The sequence below is a fragment of the Lampetra fluviatilis genome, chromosome 52 (assembly GCF_964198595.1).
Source record: "Lampetra fluviatilis chromosome 52, kcLamFluv1.1, whole genome shotgun sequence".
NCBI classification, from domain to species: Eukaryota; Metazoa; Chordata; class Hyperoartia; order Petromyzontiformes; family Petromyzontidae; genus Lampetra; species Lampetra fluviatilis.
Window position 1 is genome coordinate 798,643 of NC_136326.1, and position 26,044 is coordinate 824,686.

Below are 26,044 nucleotides of genomic sequence, written 5' to 3' on the forward strand. Positions count from 1 at the left end.
CAAAGTCGCCTTTATTGACTAGTGTGTCGTAGCGGACACTTGAGAACGTACACGGGTTATTGGTTACATCAGAACATTGTCAAAGCAGCTAGCGACACATCTAGCCTCGTGCGGCAACACACACTTGTGGCATATGAATGCTCACTTCATCGGGTGTCCCTTGACTGCATTGGTACGTGTGTGCAGTGTTTATTTTGTGTGTTTAAGTTTGTGGTGTTTTAGTTTGCGGTGTTTTAGGTTGTCGTGTTTTTGTTTGTTGTGTTTTAGTTTGTGGTGTTTTAGTTTGTGGTGTTTTAGTTTGTTGTGTTTTAGTTTGTGAAAGCGCAGTACAACAGCAGACCGGCTTGCTGTACTGCCCTCCGCTGCGTAAACCACGTGGTCCCACGACAACCTGTGCCCAGTGTTGTGCGTTGTGGTCACCCGGCCAATGACTGGACAGGATCCAAAAACCCCCACCTCCTCCACCCGCTTCGCTTCCAAGATCTGACATGATTGGGCACATTTCAGGCGAGATATGGTCATCGGCAGTTAATGTGATCAATTAAAACAAATGTTCTATTTATGTGACAAACTTTACTAATTGGCTGTGTCGGGTGGTGGCGGGTTCAACGACACATTTATGCGATCTAACCCAACAAAAACCTTTAACTATGGGTTAAACAAATCGTTGACTGTTGACGCGAGTGGGAGTCATACATGGTGTAGTAATGTGTATGTGATGGTATTAACTTTGAAAAGGTCTAATGCAGGGTTTCCCTGACCCCAGTCCTCACGACCCACCGCCACGCTTCGTCATCCTGCATTTACCAAATGACTCCTCCACCATTCAAAAACAGGTTAACGCATCCCATGCTGCACGCGCCCAATAGTTGTTAAACACATCCCACGTGACACGCTAAGCAGTTAACGCTGTGTCACATGGAACACGTGTGCTGTACCCGTACACGAACCACTTTACTGCTATTTTTGTTTTACCAGGTGAGGCCCATTGAGCTATGTAGCTCTTCTTCAGAAGTGACCTGGCCGTCACAAATGATAGCTCAACGAAGTAGTGGCTCGTCATCACGTGGACATGTATAGCAGCCAAATACTCTAAATGTTTTTAAATGTGGAGGGAAAAACCGGAGGATCCGGAGAAAAATCCACGCGACCACGGGGAGCACATGCAAATATACAGCAGCAGCAGGCGTCAGGGTCGAAATGGAACCCACGACCTCCTGTATACCAGGCGAGGTAGTAAACATCTCGCCACATGTATTATGTGTGTGTATACACGAAATACGTGTACACCACACGTGCACACTGAGATCTTAATTTAATGTGAATCGGCTCTATTAACGCAAGAACGTTGATTGTTTAGCGGCATCATGTGGGACGTCTTTGACAATCATCGGACGCGGGCAGCAGCGTGGAACCAAGTAACGTGTGCTTGAATGGTGAGTAAATTCGGTAAACGCGGAAAGACGTAGCGTGGTGAGTCGCCAGGAATTGGGAAACCCTGGTCGAATAAAACCTGGATCTACCGATTACAATTGATTCTTAGAAACAATGCATCCAGGGAATGGGGGGGGGGTCATATTTGTTGCATGTCAAACTTTAAATCCAGCTGGGTCTGTTCCGTGTCATTGACCCGGAAGATACGGTTCAGCACACCGGTACATCGCAGCGAGGGTGCCGCTCGCTATGCCTGCTGGCTGCTCGTCGCGCGTGACTTGTCTATTCCAGTCGAGCAGCGACGCAGGAGAATAGTCGTCGATGAATGGATCCCCGGCCGTATTCGCGGTCGGCTCGCTAAGACCTCTACCGGCATCACATTGACAAAAACTAATAAGGATGAGGCGTTACTGAACGTTACTTAACATTACATTATGAAGTAAGGTGTTTCCGTATCGCTTGCTATTTCTATACTGACCGATTTCTTATATATATGTTTTTTTCATCACGTGTAGTGTACTGCGTCACGGAAGGCAAACGCCTTCGGCCGTACACGCACCGCTGTGGGTGGCACGCGCCGCCCTGAGCTGGCGAGCGTCAGTCCAGAGTGTGGAGGGGGACTGGCTCACTTCTTCTGGAGCAGCTCCTCCTTGAGCTTGTGAGCCACCCTCTTCCTCTGCTCCAGCGTCTGCGACTCCTCCGTGCGTGTGCCCTGCGGTGAGCACACAATGTCATCAGCACGCGCTGGCTCTGCCGTTGGCGCCCTAATAACGACAATGATGATGATGATAACAACGAAGGTGCCACAATGCAATTGCTCGCTCACGCCACTGCTGGCAGGAAGTGCACCCGATTAGCTACGTACGGTGCGAAAGAAGTTCAACGTACTGTACGTACAGCTCTATCGAGCATCGCTCGGTGATGTGTGGCCAACTCTTGCACGTTGGCCGGTGTGCCTCAGAAGAGGCGTTGGGTACACCCACATTTTATCCCACCACGCATAATCGGCCGATCGACTCAACGTGGTGTACTCATTTATATCTGCTGGTTGGACAGATGTGGTGAGGGCAGGGGGGATTTAATAAACGTGATCCATCGTTTAACACGTAGGCTTTCGCGACCAATATTATTCATAACAAAGATTTTTGGGTTAGATCGCGTTGGTATAAATGTGTCGTAAGCCTCCACCATCCGACACAGCCAGATAGGTTTGTCACGTAAACAACGCGCCAATTAGTTACTACTTCAGCCCACCGGTGTGTTGGAGAGCGATCCATCGTTTTAAACTCCAGGGCCGGGAGATCGAACCGGCGACCTCTGGATTGCAACAACAGCGCCCTTTAGTTACTCAACACCTCCTCAGGAGGGTCCTGATCTGCTGCACAGACGGGTTAAACGAACCCGCTTGCTGTGCCGCCATCTCCTGTCTACCTCGCATGCAAAGCCGAAAGGTTACTAATATTATTATTGTAACATCAATGCATAGAGGTGCGGCGGTTCAAATATACTTCTTGAAAGCAAGACGCGATCCGAAAAACGAATAGATCAGACGAGTTGGCCTGTGGCCGCATCTGCGCCCGAGAGCCATTGCTGACGTTGGCTGCACGTGATTTGATTCTCTGCTTCTGTTGCATTAAATCAACAGGGAAGTTCAACCTCTGCAGGCCCCGCCCATTCCTCTTTTATGCCCCGCCCCGATCACTCCCTAGACCACGCCCCTTACTCTGCAGGCCCCGCCCATTCCTCTTTGATGCCCCGCCCCCCATCACTCCCTAGACCACGCCTCTTCCTCTGCAGGCCCCGCCCATTCCTCTTTTATGCCCCACCCCCTTCACTCCTTAGACCACGCCCCTTACTCTGTAGGACCCTCCCCTTCCTCTTTGTGCCCCTCCCCCCCCGACTACTTAGGCCCCGCACCTTCCCGCGGGCACGGGTTTGGGCTTGTTTGGGTAGCCGTGGTGGGGGTTGTAGAAGGGGGGTGGTAGGGTGGTGATGGGGGGAGGGTAGCAGTGGTAGTGGTGAGCGGGGTGAGCGGGGCTATGGATCGGGTGGCTACACGAATGCGACGACCTCAATCATTTTAGAGCAACACTATAAGAGCATTATAGATTAAAGCTCTTATAATTAAAGATTCTTATAATAATACTAGATGGACTAGAGCAGTGGTCGACAAACCAAAATAACAATAAGAGACAATTTTTTTCGAATTCGGTAAAAACTCAATATTTCATGAGCCGCAATGCATGTCAATACGAGACGGTGGCCCTTAATAAAGAACGTCACGAAGCAGTCTTTTAGGAGACGCATGCGGCTCCGGAACTGCAGATTGCCAACTGTTGCCCATGGTAAAGTGGACTTCTATGGTAATCTCCCATGGTAATGTAGACTCCCATGGTACACTGGACTTCCATGGTAAACTGAACTCCGTAAAAAAAAAACCCTTAATATTTCAAGAGCCGCGATGCAGTCCTTGAAGGGCCGCATGCGGCTCCATGTCCGCAGGTTGCCGAATGAAAAACACGCTTTCAAACTTAGTTGGCAAAGCGTGCAACAACACAGAGAGAGAGAGAGACCCGGTCGCCCTTTTGGGTTTGCGTCGTCCGCTCCGGGACGACGCCTGCGTGTGCGCACGCCTCTCGCCTGTTTCCCCGTGGCCGCGGCTGCCGGTGCCGGCCGATCGGCGACAGCGCCGCCCGTGGCCGACGGGCCTCTCCGCGGAGCGTCCCCGTCGGCGGCGCCCGGCTGCGCGCGGCCGTGCGGGCCGCCGCCGCCGCAGCCGCCGGCCGTGCACGTGTCCGCCCTGCCGGGACCCGGCGCCTTTCGGTCGTTGGAGACCGCGCTGGTCTGCCGCTGCGACGAGCCCAGCTGCTCGCGTTTTGCCGCCAGCAGGCGGTCCCGCTGCTGCCTCAGGTACTCCTCCCTGCTCCGCAGCTCTTCCGCAGACAGGTTCTACCAATGCGCGTTGACACACACACACAGAATCAGACAGGTTCTACCAACACGCGTTGACACACACACAGAATCAGACAGGTTCTACCAACACGCGTTGACACACACAGAATCAGACAGGTTCTACCAACGCGCGTTGACACACACAGAATCAGACAGGTTCTACCAACACGCGTTGACACACACACACAGAATCAGACAGGTTCTACCAACACGCGTTGACACACACACACAGAATCAGAGAGGTTCTACCAACACGCGTTGACACACACACACAGAATCAGAGAGGTTCTACCAACACGCGTTGACACACACACACAGAATCAGAGAGGTTCTACCAACACGCGTTGACACACACACACAGAATCAGAGAGGTTCTACCAACACGCGTTGACACACACACACAGAATCAGAGAGGTTCTACCAACACGCGTTGACACACACACACAGAATCAGAGAGGTTCTACCAACACGCGTTGACACACACACACAAAATCAGAGAGGTTCTACCAACACGCGTTGACACACACACACAGAATCAGAGAGGTTCTACCAACACGCGTTGACACACACACACAGAATCAGAGAGGTTCTACCAACACGCGTTGACACACACACACAGAATCAGAGAGGTTCTACCAACACGCGTTGACACACACACACAAAATCAGAGAGGTTCTACCAACACGCGTTGACACACACACACAGAATCAGAGAGGTTCTACCAACACGCGTTGACACACACACACAAAATCAGAGAGGTTCTACCAACACGCGTTGACACACACACACAAAATCAGAGAGGTTCTACCAAGACGCGTTGACACACACACACAGAATCAGAGAGGTTCTACCAACACGCGTTGACACACACACACAGAATCAGAGAGGTTCTACCAACACGCGTTGACACACACACACAGAATCAGAGAGGTTCTACCAACACGCGTTGACACACACACACAGAATCAGAGATGTTCTACCAACACGCGTTGACACACACACACAGAATCAGAGAGGTTCTACCAAGACGCGCAAACCTCGCCGAGCCGTGGAGCGCCACACTCCAATGTTTTCAAAAATCACATCGTGAGAGGGCTCCCCCAGAACTCCGGTAGTACCGCGGGGGGGTGGGGGGGGGTGCACGGCACATCCAACCAAGACTTTTGGGGGACGCACTTCAATTGAGCAGACGCCAAAAGGACGACGTTTTGCACGGTGTCGCCGCGCCGGTCGGCCCTACGTGACCTCATCGCATCAAGTGGCGTCACCACATCTACCCCAGTCGCCTGGAACAAAACAAAACAGGATTTCTCCACAAATCTGGCTGTCCGCCTAATGATGCCGGTTTAATTACTGGCAAAACGTCGTACTCAGATTGTAAACGTTGTGGATTTGCTCTCCGACACACCGGTGTGCTGTACTAGTAACGAAATGGCACGTTCTGTTTACGTGACAAACCTTACTAATTGGCTGTGTCGGGTGGTGGCGGGTTTAACGACACATTTATATATGAGGTTCTACATTAAGCGAATTTAGTTTTCAGCCAATCTACGAAAGTAATGTTCTGAAACAACTGTCCTTCCTCAAAGGGTCCTCCTCTACCGGAGCAGATAGTATTCCCGTCTTTGCTCTACTAAGTGTTGGTCACCTAATATACTAACCTATAGCCCATATTTTCAACCTGTCCATCAAAGAAGCATCAGTTCCTCTAGAATGGAAACATTCCTATGTTCGTCCACTTCACAAAGGGGGCCCTAAAGATGATCCAAATAACTACCGACCTATCTCAATTTTGTCCCCGTTGATGAAAATTTTTGAAAAATTATTGAACTACCAAATTATCAGTTTCCTGTCCGCCAACAATCTATTACATCTAAAACAATCTGGGTTCCGAAAAAAATACAGCACCACATCTGCTGCATTAGACTCTATGAATCACATTTACAGTAGCCTTGATAATAAGCAGTACTGCGCCTGTCTTTTTCTTGACTTGTCCAAAGCTTTTGATACAGTAGACCACAACATCCTGCTTAGTAAAATAAGTTGCCTCGGTTTTTCCGAAAACACAGTTAAATGGTTAAAAAATTACCTCTTTTCTCGCACCCAAACTGTATTCACAGATGGTTGGAGGTCAAACAGTGTTAAGATAACAAAAGGGGTTCCACAGGGTTCCATTCTCGGCCCCCTCTTGTTCTCTCTTTATGTAAATGACTTGGGCACTGAACTGGATTATTCCAGGGTAAATCTTTTTGCAGATGACACGGTACTAATTACTGCTGGCCGCTCTCCGGATGACGTGATTGCTAAGCTCCAGAGTGATTTCAACAAACTACAACATCAGCTAGTTGCTCTTAAACTAGTCCTAAATCCTGCCAAAACCAAGGTGCTATGCTTCTCACCAGGACTAAAGCGGGAAGTTATTTTCCCCAAATTACATTCCTTAAATAATGATCAAATAGAGCAAGTTAAGATCTATAAGTATCTTGGGATCATCCTGGATTCAAAACTGAATTTTGAAGATCACATTGATTATATTTGGAAAAAGACAAAAATTAAAATTGGTTTTCTATATCGACACAAGCACTGCTTCCCCCCTATGTTCCGTTTGGAATTGATTAAAGCTACCATACTGCCTCTACTTGATTACTGTGACATTGTTTATAAATCAGCCCCAAGTACTGTACTGAAGAAGCTTGACTCAATGTATCACTCGGCCTTAAGATTTGCATTGAACTGCCCATATAGGACTCACCACTGTGACCTCTACATTGGGTCAAACTTAACATCTCTGAATGTTCGACGGCTTGTGCACCAGATCTTATTTATTCATGATGTACTTGCAAAATAATCTGCAGATTACCTGCTGGATCTCATCTCTGTTTCAAAGAACAAATTTGACCTAAGGTCTACACTCATTTACCAGCTTAATATTCCCTATTGCCGTACATATACTGGAGGAAGGGCCTTTGCTATTGATGCCCCCAGGGTCTGGAATGCTGTTGCCAATAAATTGAAACTTGAGTCACTACCTATGAGATCTTCACTCAAAACTGCTCTAGAGGAGTTGTACACCCCTAGCTGCCAGTGCTATTCAGTGACCTAAAATAAAATGTTTCGCTCCGGATGATCGCTACAAAGTATGACCTGTGTTTTGATTTAGTGTGCTGATCTTAAAGGTGGAGTGACTCATGCAGCCAGCTATGGCTGCAGGGTTTTGGTAGTACATGTTGTTTATGCCATTTATTGTGAAAATTCTGTCACAGTTCCTATGATTGCTTTTTCATTGCTTTCATGGCTTTATTTTGGTGATTTCGAAAAGTGTATTGGTTTAGCCATGTTTGTTTGTTGTAGTACAGAGTTAGACTGATGGCCTTAATCTAAGCTGTCTTGTGGTTGTTGTTGTTGTTGTTTGACTTGCATCCCACTGCGAATTTTGCACACAGCGTTGGTGTACGGTGTTTTTTCTGCAATATTTTGCTGTCTTTTCTTGGATTTTCTGTTTGCACTTAGTCACATATTCACTTTAAGATGTTTTTTGTTCATGTTTTTGTTTTTTGTTTGTTGCGGTTGCACCCGATTCAAGAGCTGAATGGCTCACAGGGCTATACCTAATAAATGAACTTGAACTTGATATATGTATGCGATCTAACCCAAACCTACGTTACGGATGATATTGGTCGTGAAAGCCTACGTGGTGTTAAACTGGCCGTACGTGTTTCAGGGAGACGGCTGCCTCCTTGGGCCTCGTCTCGTGGAGCTTAGAGGCCTGGGCCTTGCCCGGCGGGGCCGCCCCGTTGGGCTGCTGCTGTTGCCGCTGCTGGGCCACCGCATCCGCGCTCGTCCCACCTGCCGGCTCGGAGGGGAGCTGGCGTGGAGGCGGCTGGGTTGCTTGACTCCCACCTGTGGAAGCAGAGTGTTGCCGTGCCATTGGAAACACGTTGTTGAGTGCAAATGGGCACGCCCGGGTAAATTCTCAAATGTAAGGTGGTGCACGTACAATCCCTTTGTGCCTATCGAATGCTAGACCATATTTAACCACGCTAGGGAGCTGTGTGGCTCAAACCTGCTGAGCCTCCGAGATCTGATGGGTATTCCCGTGATCTGGCAATGGAAGGTAGCGAATCGCAGAGAGACGTGTCGAAGGAACTCTCTCATGGGGTGTGGATGGTTGGCCGGGTGGCTCAGAGGTCCGAGCGCTGAGCTGGCGCCACTGAGATCCTGGGTTGGAATCTGGGTGTCAGCCACTCGTGAACAACACGGGTTCTCAAGCGCATTAGGTTGACAGTCTCATTCCCGGTCACGAAATGTCTGCGCAAAAACGATTACGTTAAAGTTTCCTTTGACACTTTACTTGGCGAAATTCCAACTCTTGAGAATTAAAACTACGTACGCTTGAATTCCACATGACAATTCTCATAGCAGGGTGTGTGGGAAAGTGTACCCCGAGCTGCGTGAAGATTAACGGGGCCACGTGAAGTCTACTTGATGAGAAATCCCACTAAAGGTTTCTTCGATAGCCATTCTGGACACGTGGGTCTGCGTTGCTCTTTGAGAGTTCCAGACGGAGCCTGCGGCTCTTGACACGACCGCAAGAGCACAAGTGGAAATTCGTAATAAAACTTGGGAAAAGCACAACAGCGTGTAACTGACCAGGCACAGACGGGACGTCCTGCCGCGCTGCTGGTGCAGATGACGCACCGGCAGCCTGGCGCTGGGATGGGCCCGTCGCGCCAGGCGGCTCGTCCGCAACGTCGGAACAGCGTCGACCGCTCGGGCCCGGCACGTCCGCGCAGCACTCGCTGACCTAGGCCGAGACCAACGCGCGCGATCAGGCGGGACGCCAGCGGTGCAGGGCTCCGCCGCGTCACACCCATTGGCACTTCCTTCAAGGGCCACTCTTGCAGCCTCCATCATCCTCAGTGGTCATCACCAACATCATCTGGCTCTTCGACCTGTCACAAGAGTCAACGCGTCCTTCAAGGACCGTTCCTACAGTCTCATCATCGTCACCACCACCACCGTCGGAGCCCACCCCGGTAACCTGCGCTCCTCCACTCTGCATGCGTGTCGTGGGTTGGCCCGGCCATTGCCCAGGGTCCTGGACTGTAGCGAGATATGTTTTTGAAAAAGAAAGCCACTCTAAGTCGTGGTGTCCGCGACAGCTCCGCGGAGCAATTCCCACGCCCTGACGGACCAACCAGTGGTCCGCGACCCCACAAGTTGGGAACACCCCGGGGTCAACCGAGGCCAACAGGGGTCCAGTTACCACACACACATAACCATCGCCCCCCCCCCCTTCTAGCTTGCCCAGGCTGGGTGAGCTGAGCTATGAAGATGTGAAACCTGATGATGGATGGAGCCCTGCAGCAGAGGTCGCCCTTCTCTGCATGGCTCTTCATCCTCCTGCTCCTCCGTGGTGCCGGGCTCCAGGATGCACGACCTCCTCCACCGCTGCTCCATCTCGTACTGCTGCTTGGACGCCCTGTATACCCCACAAATGCAGCCGTGACAAAGATCCCCCGGTATAGCCTTAACAGGCTGTTGGGGCAAGTCCCGTTAGCGAGCACCTATGTTGGGCCGGCACGGCACACGAGGGGGCGGGAGGCCAGCACCACGCCCGGCCGCCTTTGTCACCCCGGTGGCGATGTTTACACACCGCACAGGGTACTTATTTGAGGCTGAGTCGACCTAGGGGAGGACTAAGACCGGTTCAGATAATGGTCACTGGTGTTGGCCTTGAGCGGGAATCGATCTCGGGGCCCCCGGGTTTGTAGTGCAGCGTAGCGCTAACCGCTACACTACCGCTCCCCATACTTGTTCCTCACACACACACGCACACACGAGTTGACGCACGTATTGAATGTATACGAAATTATTTTCAATCGCCTCATCGGTTCGTTGTCACCCGCCAAGCGTCTGCGCTGGTCTCTGGGAAACAGACCAAAATGTCACGACCATTATCGGCCACGAAATCCGCACAAAAACACAACGGAGACTATTTGTGAAACACACTAAAGCCATTTTCCAGTGGGCAGTGGGGCCGACTAAAAGGATTTGCGGGCCTACGCATTACCACCGCCTAATTTGTCAGTGATAACTCTCCTGGGCATCCTCGGCCCGGGACGATCGTCCTGAATTCCCCCGCTAAGAGGCTTATCCGGAGATTGTCTTCAAAGCTCGTTTTTAAAAAATCCTCTCCCGCTCGCTCCGCGCACATTCCCGCCGGGAAATTTTGGACGGGCGATTTTTGATTTTGGCAGCGCACCACGCAACCCCCTCCTCCCCCATCGATTCATTTGCCCCCCCCCCCCTCACGGCCACCGCGGCCTAAGGGCAGACGCACAGTGACTCGCTTGGCCCATCAAGGCGTCGTGGGATTGCTCCGTGGAGGTGTTGCAGACACCTCGTTTTAAAGTGGCTTCGAATTTTTATTCTTGGTTCTTTCGGGAAAGTCACGTAGATAGAAAACTAAAAATAATAAAATTGGAATAATTATTTATTTATTTTTTGTTTCCTATACACCTGACTTCACCGAAAGAACCAAGAACATGAATTCCTGCAGTCACGAAAGTTTTAAGTCAAAATTTGGCTTTGAATATTCCAAAAAATATCTTGTAACAGTCCGCAGCAGACGTCAGGGTCAGGATCGAACCCATCACCTCTTGTAAATCAGGCGAGGCAGACAACATCTTGCCACCACGGAACCCAATTGACCTCTCTGTGGTCTCTCTGTTTAAGTGCTATGAAGAAGGGACATTGCCTGAAACGTCACCATATTTATATTGTCCTTTAAACGCCACTCGCGGTGTTATTGACGAACAAGTTGAGTTTGTTTGTTATTTGTGCTTGTGCACCACTGTCAATGCAGCAGCAGCATCACCAAATAAATTGTTCGGTTATTAATACAGGGGTGCCACAGTGGCCAGATGTTAACTACCTCGCCTGGTATACAGGAGGTCGTGGTTTCAATCCCGACCCTGGCGCCTGCTGCTGTATATTTGGAGTTTGCGTGTTCTCCCTGTGGTCACGTGGATTTTTCTCCGGATCCTCCGGTTTTTCCCTCCACATTAAGAATCAACATCATGCATTTAGAGTATTCGGCTGCTATAAATGTCCACGTACTAAGCCACTTCATTGGGATATCACCTGTGGCCAGGTTGCTTCCGAAAAAGAGCTAACTCAGTGGGCATTACTTGGCTAAATAAAAAAAAAATCGTCTGGTTTTAGTTTAGTTTTAACATTAAATCAGGCACTCACGCCCAGCGTACCCCTCTGTGTGATCGACACGTGCCGCATCATGATATCCCTGGGAGCTTACTACGCGCCCCACACGGCTGCCACGTTCGCGAAATCCTTCCGCAGTCCCACGCCGCCGACAAAGGAGGCCCTGTTTCAAGCTCTTTGGCAGTCCGTTTTGTGTCCCGGGTGTGTGCCGACCGAGCTATATCGGTGTCACACCGATAGAGACGCAGAGCCCATTCGGAGCACTCGCGGGGAGGTGCAACCTGGCGACCGCCAACTCGCGACATCTGAGAAGCCGATGTAACCAGAGGGCCGCAGCCTCGACTTGAACCCGGGGGTCCGAGCTGTGTCAGCTCGCTGCTCTGACCTCTGAGCCACGCGGCCACTTCAGGGGTCTTGTTTCATATAAATGCACACAGTCTGTTCTGTCAGGTACCTTGACATCTATCGTGCTGTGACACTCCTCAATAGCGCAGCGACGCTCCTCCAGCCTCAGCTCCTTCCCACTCACTGACTCCCGTGCCATCCACCGCTCACGCTGTGCCCAGCACCTGGGTGGCCACGTGAAGACCCTGTTTCACCTTGCTGTGGCCGTGCACAAAGCATTAGGGCAGGGGGATAAGGCATCTTACGCAAGAGGTGCCGTTTGGGTGGGGTAAGGATGCTTTGGACTCGATTAGAGATTCGTTGGTCGTGGCGCTTCCTAATTGTGGATTAGGGCCACCACACTGTATATGGTCACGTGCCAGTCCAGCATGAGTGGCCTCTCTTCCACTTGCCCGACCTGCAGCCACTCTTCTTAACAACTGGACGTCCATAATATAAAAAAAACGCCTAATTCGACATCTGAACGCGCGCGGTGCGGTGGCCGCCCTTGTTAGAATGGCTAGCCAAAATCCGCCGCCAGGATGACCGGAGTCTGCGTGATGGTTGACGCAACTTGACGAAATCAGCAAGGTGGTATTGTGGTTCATTTGTGGCAAGCACTCTGCGTGTCATGAATGCGACCAAACTGCTTACTCTATCCTCCTCCACCCTGCACACCGTGTCCCACTCATCACTCCTTCCACTCCTCCTCCCTCCCCCTCCCCATTGCATTTGCAACCCACATTACATTGCGAACCCCCAACTTGCTTCCCCGCCTATCCAGCCGTGACACGGCCTGGTCGGTTGGCCAATTAACACAGGGGGACAGGGGTGGCCGGAGTTGGGAGACGGAGCAGAGAGAGAGAGAGATGTGACTAAGGCACCTGATCGCCTCCTGCAGAAGTTGCATCTCTTCCCGGTCCAGCTCTCCCGCCTTGTCCAATCCGTCCACGCTCATGCACTCGGGTATCACGCCTGCAGCACAGCGGCAACACGGCCACAGATTAACCACCACCACCACCCACCGCCATAGGCAGCCGTCTCACCCGTGGGCAGCGGCGTACGAAGTCGGACGCGTTGGAGGATGTTGGAAATGCTCGTTGATGAACGTCTTGGGTGTTTTTTTCAATTACATTTCGTTTCCTTTTTGGTTCTTTGGGTAAAGTCACGTAGGTATAAAATAAGATTAAATCACGACGTTTCAGGCGCAACACAAGCCTCCGTCATCAGGTGGGACAACCACAGCAAGAGACACTTCAGCAATTGTTTCTTGCTGTGGTTGTCGCTTGTGTTGCACCCGAAACGTCGTGATTTAATTAAAATTTTCATCTACGTGACTTTACCGAAATAACCAAAGAGAATGGATCCCTGCAGTCACGAAAACTTCAAATCTAGATTATATTTTGTTTGTGCGTGAGAATACCGTGTTACATTTCTCACCACTTTTTTTATACGGTGTTCTCTTTTTGTGCTTTTCTTACTCGTGTTTATTGACGTAGTATTACACCGTGCTCTTTTGCCCACCTATTGCCTCTATTGAATGTGTTGCTGTTATAGCTGCTGCACTGCTTGAGAGGAGAGAGAGCTTACAAGTAAAGCACGTCACTGCACCGCGTTACACTTCGCTGTATCCTGTGCATCTGACAACTCAACTTTAGATTGATTACATTTGGTATTTGCGCCACTCTTACAGTGCGAGGCTATCACGGCGAAGGAAGGTGGCGTGATTTTTAAAGACGCAGTGTGCGGTCATTTCACTCTGGGGATGGGGGGGGATGCCAATGTTTGCGTGATTCCAGTTGAGTCATCTGTCGGTTACATTTAAAACTTGGACCACGACGCCGGCACGGTTGGCTACGTTGCGGTGCGAAAGAAGTTCAACATACATACACATACAGTACGCACGCAATGGGCTTGCTCTTTTTCGGCTGACATCACGGGATCTCTAACGTCCCCCTGGAAGCAGGTGGCGCGTGGTATTTTTTTTACGGTAAATGCACCCACGGTAATAACGAGGGCGGCCTCCGGGTTCGAACGGCGAAGCTCTGCAACAAGCGACGAACGTGCCACTGCTCTGCCATGTCACCCACCGCAGTTTCTAACAAAAAGACAAAGATCCCCCGTATAGCCGTAACAGACTGTTGGGGCAAGTGCTGTGAGCGAGCACCTATGAAGGCCGGCACGGCACACGAGGGGGTGGGTGGCCAGCACCACGCACGGCCGCCTTTGTCTCCCTAGTGGCGATGTTTACACACCGCACCAGGTACTCATTTGAGGCTGAGTCGACCGAAGGGACGCCCAGGACCGGTTCAGATAATCGTCACTGCTGTTCACCGTGAACGGGAATCGAACTCGGGTCGCCGGATACGTAGCGCATCAGCGTGAACTGCTACACCACCGAATTCCCACAATTTTTTACAACAACCGCCATTCGCCACTAAGTGGCGGTGACATCACCACGGTGCTTGTGCCAGGCTAGGTGCACTTTAAGGCCACGTGAGGTGTCGAACGCCTGCTGGCAGGAGGCCAGCAGATGACTGGCACCACCTGTACCCCTTACTAACACACACACACGACATCTGAGCCACCTGGCCACCGCCACCCTTCTGCCGCTCACCCTTCTGCTCCTGCAGGTGCATGAGCGCCTGCAGTTCCAGCTCAATGTTCTTGCGCACCATGAGCCCCTTGAAGAGCTCAAAGTCGTCTGCTGCCAGCACGGGCTCGAAGACCTGCTGGCGTCGCACGCGGCAACACAAAGAGAAAGACGAAGATCCCCCGTGTAGCCTTAACAGACTGTTGGGGCAAGTGCTGTTAGCGAGTAGCACCTATGAAGGCTGGCACGGCACACGAGGTGGCCCGTATCATATTAGGAAGCCACTGGAGCCGTGTATTTTGTTTGTAGTCCTTCTCCCGCACCTCCGATTATCACGGTTGGCTACGTACGGTGCGAAAGAGGCTCAACAAACAACAACACACCTGGCCACCTTTGTCCAAGCAGGAAAGCAGCCACAACAACTGCCCAACCTCTGGGGTCCTTTTCACGTGAAGGCGTTATCAGCCAAACGCTGGGAGTGTCAACACGTGGTGAGGAAAGTGGAGCACCTCCAGATAGCCCACACATGCGAGGGGGCAACTCTCCACCTGTACAGAAGGCACAGGTGGAGCCTGGAGAGCCAGGGTCCTCCTCCTCCCCGACGCCCACGGGAAGCGAGTTTCACGACGTCTGCGTGGCGATCCACCAACCCTCGCTGCTGCCTCCGCAGTGCTGGATTACAAGGCTTGCGCCACTCCGCAGCCCGGCTAAGTCGACATGCATCAAGATGTTAAGCCTGGGATTTGTAGGGGTGAAGAGTAGTCAGCATTGTGGATGGCCACGAGGAGCTACAACAGTGAGGGCAGCAGAGGAGGGCTCTTGTTGAACACAAATCACCCCGAATGCACCCGATCCCATCGGATCTCGCACGCAAATATGGTAGGTCCTCGCTTGAGGCGCGGTGCTCACGCGAGTTCTCGCGGTAACACGGTTCTCCCATTAGAGAACACGTTTCGCACAACGCAGAAGGCGCGTGGTTATAATGCGGAAGGCGTGTCGTTATAATGCGGAAGGCGCGCCGTTATAACGCAGAACACTGTTATAACACAGAATGCGCCCATTATAACGCGAAATGCGTACAATTATAACGTGAAACGCACACTGTTATAACGCGAAATCCGTACCATTATAACGTGAAACACACACCGTTCTCACGCACTTTCTGAGCGGTCGACAACGAACTACTTTTTTTAGCTGAGCGGTACGGTGATACGGTACGTGGATTGATACGGTAACACGGTGGTTTACCCTCAGTTACTTGTCCCGCCATCTCACTGCGTTCGCGTAGTAGTACATGGTATCTCACCAAACTTTTACCGTTACATTATTTATGGGAAATCGTTTGTTCCCCAACCGCCTTTTTCGCCCGACGTGGCACTTTCCAGGAACGCATCTACTACTGCTGCTATTGCTGCTGCTACTGCTGCTGCTACCTCTGCTACTGCTGCTACTGCTGCTACTACTGCTGCTGCTACTGCTGCTGCTACTACTGCTGCTACTACTACTGCTACTACTGATGCTACTGATGCTGCTACTGCTACTACTGCTGCTACTACTCCTGCTACTGTCACCACCAGCGCGTTGTTGGCGTTTTTAAAACGCAAAAATAATTAGTGCAGTGGCACGCTTTGCACGTCAAGATGACAGCACCATCCTTGGGTACATGGCGAGTCCTCGAAATTCCGGGGTAGGGTGCCCCAGTATTGCCGTGGAGTGCCACTGTGCCTCCTCTTCTATTGAAGGAGCGCAGGCCACAGTGGTCTACTGTACGGTCCATAGTTTGGGGTGCCACGGTGACTATGAGATGTTAACTACCTCGCCTGGGATGCAGGAGGCCCTGGGTTCGATCACGACCCTGACGCCTGCTGCTGTATATATGGAGTTGGCGTGCTCTCTCCGTGATTGCGTGGATTTTTCTCCGGGTCACTGCGGTTAATTTTCCCTCCACGTTTAGAGTCAACATCACGCGTTCAGAGTATTTGGCTGCTAGACATTTCCACGTGACAAGCCACTTCGTTGGGCTATCGTTTGTGGCCAGGTCGCTTCTGAAAAAGAGCTACGCAGCTCAGTGCGCCTTGCCTGGTCAAATACAAAATAGTTTAGTTTGCAGTTAGTTAGCGTGGCCACATTCACGCTGCTGAGGCTCGCGGCGAGATGTTCAGAGAGGTACGGGCGCCGCAGACACCCCGCGCCCGACCGCCTTTGTCTCCCCACCGCCGCACTGTGACCACCTACATGCAGGTGCTCCGACTGCACACTCTGGGCGCTGCACGCGTCCAGCAGCTGCTGCTCCGAGATGCCCATGTCCTGCAGGTAGCTCTCCAGCAGACCCTCCACCTACATGCGCAGGCAGGCATGGCATGGCAGGCGTGGGAGCCCCACACTTTATGCTGGACGGCTGCCCCACGGTATAATCGTTTAGCCGCCGCTGTGCACTGGCCCCTATACAAAACCAAAACAAATCGTAGATATTTATCGCAACGAGCGACTTTCTACCCGCGGCACCCCACGGGAAGGGGTGTAGAGTCAAGGATGTAATATATGGGAAGATAAAAGAGTTAAGGGGAACGGGAAGAGAGAAGAGCAAGCATGGGAAATCAGAGGAAAAGGATGGAAAAGGAATGGAGAAATGAGAGCTGAGGTGTCAGGGAACGTGAGGATAGGGAGGAAGAGGCGACCTAAGGGGATTCGACGCTGTTGTCACAGCGGGCGGGGAGAGGGGAGCAATTTCGCATCTGTGATTTGCAGGGTTGGCGACGTACGGTGTGAAAGAAGTTCAACATACACGCATACATTGTAAGGGGAGGTCGGCCACACAGAAGTGGCGTGATTTACAGGAGGCTCGAGCTGATTGAGATATACAGTAGAGGTCTATCTGCAGCAGAATGTCGCTGAGCAACCAGCAAAGCAATGCTGTGGACAATGCAGTCTGCAGTGACACGGTGTGTAGAGACGTGGCGTGCAGTGACACAGAGTTCCACTGCATCCAATGAAACTGGAACCTGGATTTGAACCTACGATTCCAGAGTTGCCAGCGTACGGCTCTGACACGGCCATCATGAGTAAGGCCATGGACCCACCCCCACCCACTCCATTCTACCCTCATGGCCGTTTTCACTTGCGTCAAATGCCATGAGATGCGATGGCATTTAGACACTAGGGCATGTGAATTGACAACCGATTGTCGTTGTTGTACCAGTTGCATCCTCATTAGGACTCATCAGTCGAGTGCTGCACAGCCATCATTTCCTACCGCTACAATTTGTGACCGGGGGATTTATGATGAGCGGCCAGCCCAGTGCCTGCACGGTGGAGGCCCAGGAGGGCAGAGAAATCTGCGGTACAGGCAAAGCTACTTACAAGCGCCATGCAAAGCTCAGTAATAATTAAACACAAAGACAAAACGAAGATCCCCCTGTGTAGCTTGCGCAGGCTGCTGGGGCAAGTGCAGGCCACTATGCATGGATGTACGTTGAACTTCTTTCTCACCGTACGTAGCCAGCCGTGCTTATCGGAAGTACGGAGGAAGGATAACAAACTAACACACAAAAAGCAGTGATCAAGAATTTCATTTTCATGGCACATGGGAGGGTGGGTGGCCAACACCACGCCCGACCGCCTTTGCCTCCCCATTGCCTACGTTTTATACACACCACTGCAGGTACTTATTGAAGGCTGAGTTGACCTAGGGGCGTTCCCATGACCGGTTCAAATTATTTGCCGCTGTTGTTGGTCACGAGTGGGAATCAAGCCGCGTTCGCAGCACAGTGCGCTAACCACTACACTACCTCTCCCCATTCAAAGATAAAAAAAAAGTCTTAACGGGCTGCTGGGGCAAGTGCTGTTAGCGAGGACCTATGAAGGCCGGGATGGCACACGAGGGAGTGGGTGACCAGCACCACGCCTGACCGCCTTTGTCTCCCGAGTGACGATGTTTACACACCACACCAGCTACTAATTTGAGGCTGAGTCGACCTAGGGGAGGCCTAGGACCGGTTCAGATAATTGTCACTGGTGTTGACCGTGAGCGGGGATCGAACTCGGGTCGCCGAGCTCGTAGCATGGCGCGCTACCCGCTACACTACCGCTCCCCACACACTACGTGAGGTGCGAAAGAAACCCAACATACATACATACACACACGCACATGCAAGGGTCTGCAGGGCACGTGTTGTCTGAGTGCACTCACCAGCTCCTTGTACTCCCTGTGGATGTCCGTGTACGAAAGTTTATTCTCCTCTCCTGGATCGAACACTGAGTGTCAGAAGTTTCAGAATCAGAGAGTTTATTTCCCATTGAGATGAAGCCCATTGAGCCGCACGGCCCCCTCCCTGTTCAAGGGGCGACTCCGGCCGCCAGACAACTACCGCAGCAAAGCGTTACAACTAATGACCAGTTTAATAAGCTCGCTTAAGGAAAATAAAATCTAGTAACATTACAGTATCTTCAAATGTAAACACGTACACAGATGAATGCCAGCAGGCAACAGCAGCAGCAAATTACCAGTTAATACGCGCACGCTTAAAAAAAAAGGTTCACCATAACAATATTATCTTCAAACGTTAACATGTTCACAGTTATGTACAATCACACTTGATACTCTGTGATCTCCGCGGTGTCTGTTTAAGGGAATGCGGGGATGGCAGAGTGGGTGGAGATGGCCAAGGAGAAGACACCAACCAGGTGGTTACTAAACCTTCCAGCAGCTACAGGAAACGCTCTCGAGCCAAACTGTGAATGGAATCTGTGAATTGTCAACAAACAATCGCAACCGATCAGCATGATGAAGTAGAGTCAAACAACCCCTTTGACCAACATGGCATTGAGAGTCCTTCATCCAGCAGTGGATTTACAAAGAAGTATGAATGATGCCAAATTATTCAGACAGGAATGTCAGACAGACTCTCAGCACTGGAGGGGTCGGTCCTGCATTGTGATGTTTGCCCAATCCCGTGAATGAGTTGGGGGCCGGCCATAAATGACGTCACGCGATTTTGGATGATTTTTACCCCCCCCCCCCTTCGTCACACGGCGTCACAAAAAGTCAGACCACCCCCTCAAATATGACGTCACAAAGCTCTGCCCCCCCCCAAAAAAATAAAACATACTTCAAATCGCTTTAAACTATTGTCATTGTAGTGCGTATTTAATGTGGCGCTGCACTCTGATGTCCTGTCTTCACCTGAGGACGGCTACTTGTGTTGTGGCCGAAACGTCGTGAGAATTATTTTATTATGTTTTATTTTTATTATTTTATTACTTCCCTTCTACGTGACTTTACCGAAAGAACCAAGAAGATGAATCCCTGCAGTCACGAAAGCTTTAAATCGAAATGTATTAACAAGTCTATTTAATTAAGCAGAACGTGTTGTCTATATTTGTTTAAAGTTGCGCATTTTGATGTGACGTCACATTTCTCACCCCCCCCCTCGTCACAAATGTCGGCCCCTTGTTTGGGTTCGTGGCGGAGAAAACCCACCAGCACGCTTGCGGAGGAGATGGCACGCACCACTGCCGTGTTCTTGCCAACCCGTAGCACCCATGCCTACCACACACGGCAGGCTCTGGTGGTCACCCATCCGAGTAATAGCCAGGCTCAACTCTGCTTAGCACCCGAGATCCAGCGAGATCAAGTGCATTCGGGGTGATTTGTTCAGAGATGGGGGCAGCGGCGTCGTGTGCTTGGCATGGGCCCCTGATGCGAGATATTCAGTAATCCTTCCCCCCACTCTCCTGCCCCCTTCCTTCCCATTCCTTCCCTCCGAGTGAGTCGTCCGAGCCCCAAAGGCAGCTGCTGGATTCAAGCCGCGACCCTCGGCGGCAAGCGGAGAACGTGCTACCGCTCAGCCATGCCACTGTTCATAGAGCGATGCTAATCAGGATGATTGAACACATTCCAGCGGAGGGAGCTGGTAGGAACGTTGGGTTGCTCGGTCAATGGCCAGGGTCAACGGCGGCGTGGTGTATTCCGCAAATATGCCCGACTGTGAGGGCGGGCACAAGCCGGCGTGAGTAGGTTAAACGTTGAGTTTTATAAGGGCACCACGGGGTGACCAGCCCCTCCCCACCCAGCCCCACCCCTCCCACCCCCCACCCAGCCCCGCCCTCCCCACCCAGCCCCTCCCCACCCTCCCCCTCCCCACCCAGCCCCACCCTCCCCACCCAGCCCCTCCCTGCACGACGGACGAACACAATAATCCCCTGTGAGCTGGTGTAACCAGGAGGTTCCTACCAGTATCATTCAACAAACTCCAGTGTACTGCGTCGTTAGGGGCCATCCATTGAGTACGTACGCAAAAAATCTGTCAAAACTTGACCCCACCCCTGATATTGAATCCACTCAGAAACGATCAAAGATTAATAATATTAACGAGGCTTCACCCCCACCCCGTTCCTGACCACCCAGGCGTGGGGGGTGGCACGGGACTCTGTGCCCACTCCCCACAATCAACACGTGAGTCACAAGGGAAGGTCAACACGAGTGACCGCTACGGCGTCGTTAAGGGGCCGTCCATAAATGACGTCACGCGATTTTGGACGATTTTTGACCCCCCCCCCCTAGTCACACGGCGTCACAAAAAGTCAGACCCCCCCCCCCCTCAAATATGACGTCACAAAGCTCTGCCCCCCCCCGCAATAAAACATGCTTCAAATCGCTTTAAACTATTGTCATTGTAGTGCGTATTTAATGTGGCGCTGCACTCTGATGTTGTAGGAGAAAACATTTATTAAAAATTACATTTAATTAAGTAGAACGTGTTGTCTATATTTATTTAAAGTTGCGCATTTTGATGTGATGTCACATTTCTCCCCCCCCCCCCTCGTCACAAATTGTCACAAATGTCTGCCCCCCCCCAGGTGCGTGACGTCATTTATGGACGGCCCCTAACGGCGTCCGGGGCTTGGACATGGAAGCGCCGTTGAAGGATGACGGAGTGTGACGCCGGATGTGTGGGGAGCGGTGGCGCAGCGGGTAGCGCTACGCTGCGCTACGAACCTGGCGACCCGGGTTCGATTCCTGCTCACGGCCAACACCGGTGACGATTATCTGAACCGGTCCTGGACCTCCCCTAGGTCGACTCGGCCTCAAATGAGTACCTGGCGCGGCGTTGTAAACATCCCCACTGGGGAGACAAAGGTGGCAGGGCGTGGTGTTGGACACTCACCCCCTCGTGTGCCGTGCCAGCCTTCATAGGTGCTCGCTAACAGCACTTGCCCCTACAGTCTGTTACAGGTTATACGGGGGATCTTTGTCTTTTTGTTTTACCATACGTCAGTCATCTCGGGGAGCGAGCCAATGGCGAACCTGGGTCTGTCCCGTGACCTCTTGTCAGCGAGCATTCGACACTTCACGTGGCCACAAAGTGCACCCAGCCTGGCACAAGCGCTGTGGTGATATCACCACTACTTAATAACGAATGGTGGCTGTTGTCTATGTAGTGGTGGTATTGACGTGCGCCGACTGTGACAGTGATGGATCACGGGGCGGCGCGGAGTGAGTGGTGAGGCACGATGAGATGTGGGAAAAGAGGATCGTAGCCAGCACCCGGCGATTGGTCGAATAAGTGGGTGCTCGCAGCGACGTCCGCAGGTGGGGTATAAAGGGGGACGCGCGAGAGCACTCGGGGAGAGTTACCCAGTTGAAGACCCGAAGACGGAGCTGAAGACCTAGTGAAGCCGAGTAGCTCAGTGGCGTTAGTCGCCGAGTAGCTAAGTGGATGTGGGTCATCCGAGTAGCTCAGTGGCGTTAGTCGCCGAGTAGCTAAGTGGATGTTGGTCATCCGAGTAGCTCAGTGGGCGTTAGTCGCCAAGTAGCTAAGTGGATGTTTGTCACCCGAGTACTAAGTGGATGTTGGTCATCCGAGTAGCTCAGTGGCGTTAGTCGCCAAGTAGCTAAGAGGATGTTGGTCATCCGAGTAGCTCAGTGGGCGTTAGTCGCCAAGTAGCTAAGTGGGTGTTTGTCACCCGAGTACTAAGTGGATGTTGGTCATCCGAGTAACTCAGTGGGCGTTAGTCGCCAAGTAGCTAAGTGGGTGTTTGTCACCCGAGTACTAAGTGGATGTTGGTCATCCGAGTAACTCAGTGGGCGTTAGTCGCCAAGTAGCGAAGTGGGTGTTTGTCACCCGAGATACAAAGTAGGTGTTAGTCACCTGTAACCAAGTTTGATAAAATAAAGAGTGTGTTACCCGTGAAGTCGTCTCCCGTGGAGTTACTACATTACATCTATAATAAAGGTTGTTGTTGGGTTAGATAGCGTAAATATGAATGTGTCGTTAAACCCGCCACCACCCGACACAGCCAATTAGTAAGATTTGGCAGCTCAACAAAACGTGCCAATTCGTTACTACTTCAGCAAACTGGTATGTTGGAGGATAAACCCACAACGTCGTGGTGGCGGGTTTAATAACACATTTATATTCACGCGAACTAACCCCAAAACACCCTTTATTATACTTACTTTTTGTCGCGAAAGCCTACGTGTTAAACTGTTGTTGTGTTGTGTTTTTACAAGTACCTTCAGCCAGGGTCGGGGACACTTTAGCTCGAACCTGTGACTGTATTTTGTTTAACCAGGCGAGAAGTCAAGAGACCAGGGACGGTCTCATTGGCAAGAGCAATCTGGGTCACTGGAGAGACTTAGGCGAGGCGCACGGATCACCTTGATGAGGTCAAATCTCAGCCGCTCGCCGCCTGCGACGCCGACAACCGAAGCGGCCACCAACCACCGCCCCGGAGTGCTGAGAAGGGACGCGCGCAGCCGTTGGTTGAGTGGCTGGCCGAGGTTGGGCCTCACTTTGAACGTCGAGCTCGCGCAAGCTGACATCGACGTTAATTGAAAACGACACCACCGCCAACGTCGCCCGGCTCCAGCAGGGCATTATCCTTGCGTGGCACCGGTTGAATTCCCGGTCAAAGGGGCAGTGGCAAAGCCTATCGAGTTTGCGGGCGGCTTGGCCAAAAGAGGGTGCCCAGGCCCCCTTCCGCGTGAAAATATGACATTGGACAGGGGGCCCCGTTTAATTCCTTTCAACAGGGCCCATGGCAACATGCTGCGTCACTAGTCAGGGGTTTACACAGCACAGAACCTCCATCGTTCCGTCTGTGCTGCTGCCCCTATGGAATTATCTCCCCCGAGCCATTCGTACCTATGCCGACGCCTTGGCATTGGTCCGAACTGGCAGGCAATGGTCAAGTCCAGGCTCATTAATTGTGCGTATGCCTAATGAACTTCTTTCGCACCGTACGTAGCCAACCGTGCTAATCGGAGGTGCCAATGACAGTCTCCTATCAATTATATCTTCAATCACACCTTGAACATACTGTGTATACTTACACAATATGCCTTACGTACATGTCACCCAGTGTGTTGAGTTGGAGCTGTACATGGATGCTCTATAAATCCAAGCCTAAGACCAATTAACCTGGAATACAGCCCAGCTTCATCACGTCTCGGAAGCTAAACAGATTTGAGCCTGCACTGGGCTTGGATGTGCGACCACTATGCACGTCTGGTTTTTATTGGCGGCTGCGGGACTATGCTATGTTGTGGGCAGCAGCGGAAAAATAAAACAAAATCCATCGTTGTACTGTGCTTCTATGCTCCCCAATTGCACCAACCCGCGGTGACCAACGTGATGGTAGCATGGTCAAATAACCACCACGACCTTTAAGGCGTGGGGAGAGACAAGTGCCATTTGTGGCCATGCAACTCGAACTATGTACCATATAGTAAACCCATAGAGACACACAGACATACATAGAGATACATAGGGACCCATAGAGATACATAGAGATACATAGGGACCCATAGAGATACACAGAGACACATATGGTCCCATACAGATAGACAGAAACACGTAGGGACGCATAGAGACACAAAGGGCCCTATGGAGATGCATAGACACACACAGGGACCCATCGAGATACATTAAAGACAAGCCACAGTTGTGATTGTGGCCATGCCACCCCAACTACGGGACCAGGTAGTAAACCCACTGCAGTCTCCGCTCCCTCAATGGGTGGCCAACCAACTCGAACTCTCTCCTGAAGCCCTCTCCTCGTGGCCAGGAGACCTCGACAATGGCATCTCGCTCCCGAACTTGCTGCTGCCATGCGGTTCAGTAGAACAGAACGCGGCGTGGGGGAGACACTCATGAAGCTGTGGGACTGACATTATTAAAAACTGGGGTTTGTATCTTGTACACACCGTTAGGGGGAAGGCCCCATCGTCCAGCAGTCGGGCCCTGCACTACGAACCCTGGACATCCTGGCTCGTCTCCCACTCACGGCCAACACCAGTGACGAGTATTTGAACCGGTCCTGGGCCTCCCCTAGGTCGATTCAGCATCAAATAAGTCCCTGGTGCCATTTGTTAACATCGTGGTGTCGGCCACCCTACTCGAGTTCCGACCCGGCCTTCATAGGTGCTCGCTAATAGCACTTACCCCAACAGTCTGTGAAGGCTATACCGGGAACCTTTGTCTCTCGGCATCAGCATCTGTATTTACACTGCAGGAGGAATCCGATGAGCCATAAAGATCATGTTCACGTGGTCAGAAAGTTGTAACAAACAATACGAGAATAACGACACGAGCCAAGAGTACGGTTTAACAAAAATAAGCGAATCACTAAAAACAAATCAACGTGTATTTTACCGGGTAAAGCCCACTGAGCTTACTAATTGGCTGTGTCGGGTGGTGGCGGGTTTAACGACACATTTATAAATTTACGCGATCTAACCCCCAAAAAAACCATGTATTATAAATAATATCGGTCGCGAAAGCCTCCTACTAAGTGTGAAATCCACTGAGTTATGCGCTTCTTCTCCACGACTGACCATGAAGTTCACCATCGTCCGCACGCCAGCCACAAGGGGGATGAAACACACAACTCGTGTTAGTCAGACGTTTCGTGCCCGCAACTCACCCGTGCACCTGTGCTCGATGAATCCCATCACGGGGTCTGCCCACAGCGGGCTTTGCAAGAACCCCACCACGCTGTCAACCACCCAGTCGCTCATGCTGCCACCCTCATGCCCAGGGACACCCACGCCACCCAACTCCTCCTCGCCAGCGCGAAGCAGCAACGAAGTCGTCCACGTGCCCCCCCCAGCGAGACCTTGGGACGCTGACCGGGCCCTAGCTGGGTAGCACACCCTACCACCACCCCCAACTCGCACCCTCTTTGTCACGGCATCCGTCCAAGTAGTCCTGGCTCGTTCTTCCTGGTCTCCTCGACTCCTGGGTTCCCTTGAGTAACCTCTTCGCCTTTAGGGGGTTCCAAGACCCTGGGCCGGTAGTTGGTATCTTGTACTCAGTCCCTCCACTGCTCAGGTCCCGTGCCACTAACGCCTGCAGCGGCTTCCGTCTCTCTCCCTCTCTATCTCCCCCCACCTCTCCCCCCACCTCTCTCCCCCCACCTCTCTCGCTCTCTCCCCCCACCTCTCTCCCCCCACCT

The 26,044-nt window shown here is 51.7% G+C and overlaps 1 protein-coding gene across 2 annotated transcripts; it reads right to left on the bottom strand.

The window, feature by feature from the left end:
• On the bottom strand, nucleotides 1-25,996 carry LOC144949048 (uncharacterized). 2 transcript variants are annotated; one of them, XM_078878847.1, is made up of 10 exons: nucleotides 25,514-25,996; nucleotides 18,777-18,841; nucleotides 16,823-16,924; nucleotides 14,612-14,726; nucleotides 12,879-12,969; nucleotides 9,730-9,868; nucleotides 9,037-9,190; nucleotides 8,099-8,286; nucleotides 4,075-4,383; nucleotides 1-2,146 (listed from the first exon to the last, which is right to left on the bottom strand). In XM_078878847.1, exons 1-10 carry the CDS (start codon nucleotides 25,605-25,607, stop codon nucleotides 2,060-2,062), a joined length of 1,344 nt encoding a protein of 447 aa, XP_078734973.1. In that variant the 5' UTR covers nucleotides 25,608-25,996; the 3' UTR covers nucleotides 1-2,059. The 2 variants fall into 2 exon arrangements, with proteins under 2 accessions (XP_078734973.1, XP_078734974.1); XM_078878848.1 differs by having other exon boundaries at nucleotides 14,612-14,723; nucleotides 25,514-25,992.
• Nucleotides 25,997-26,044: the final 48 nt, after the last annotated feature.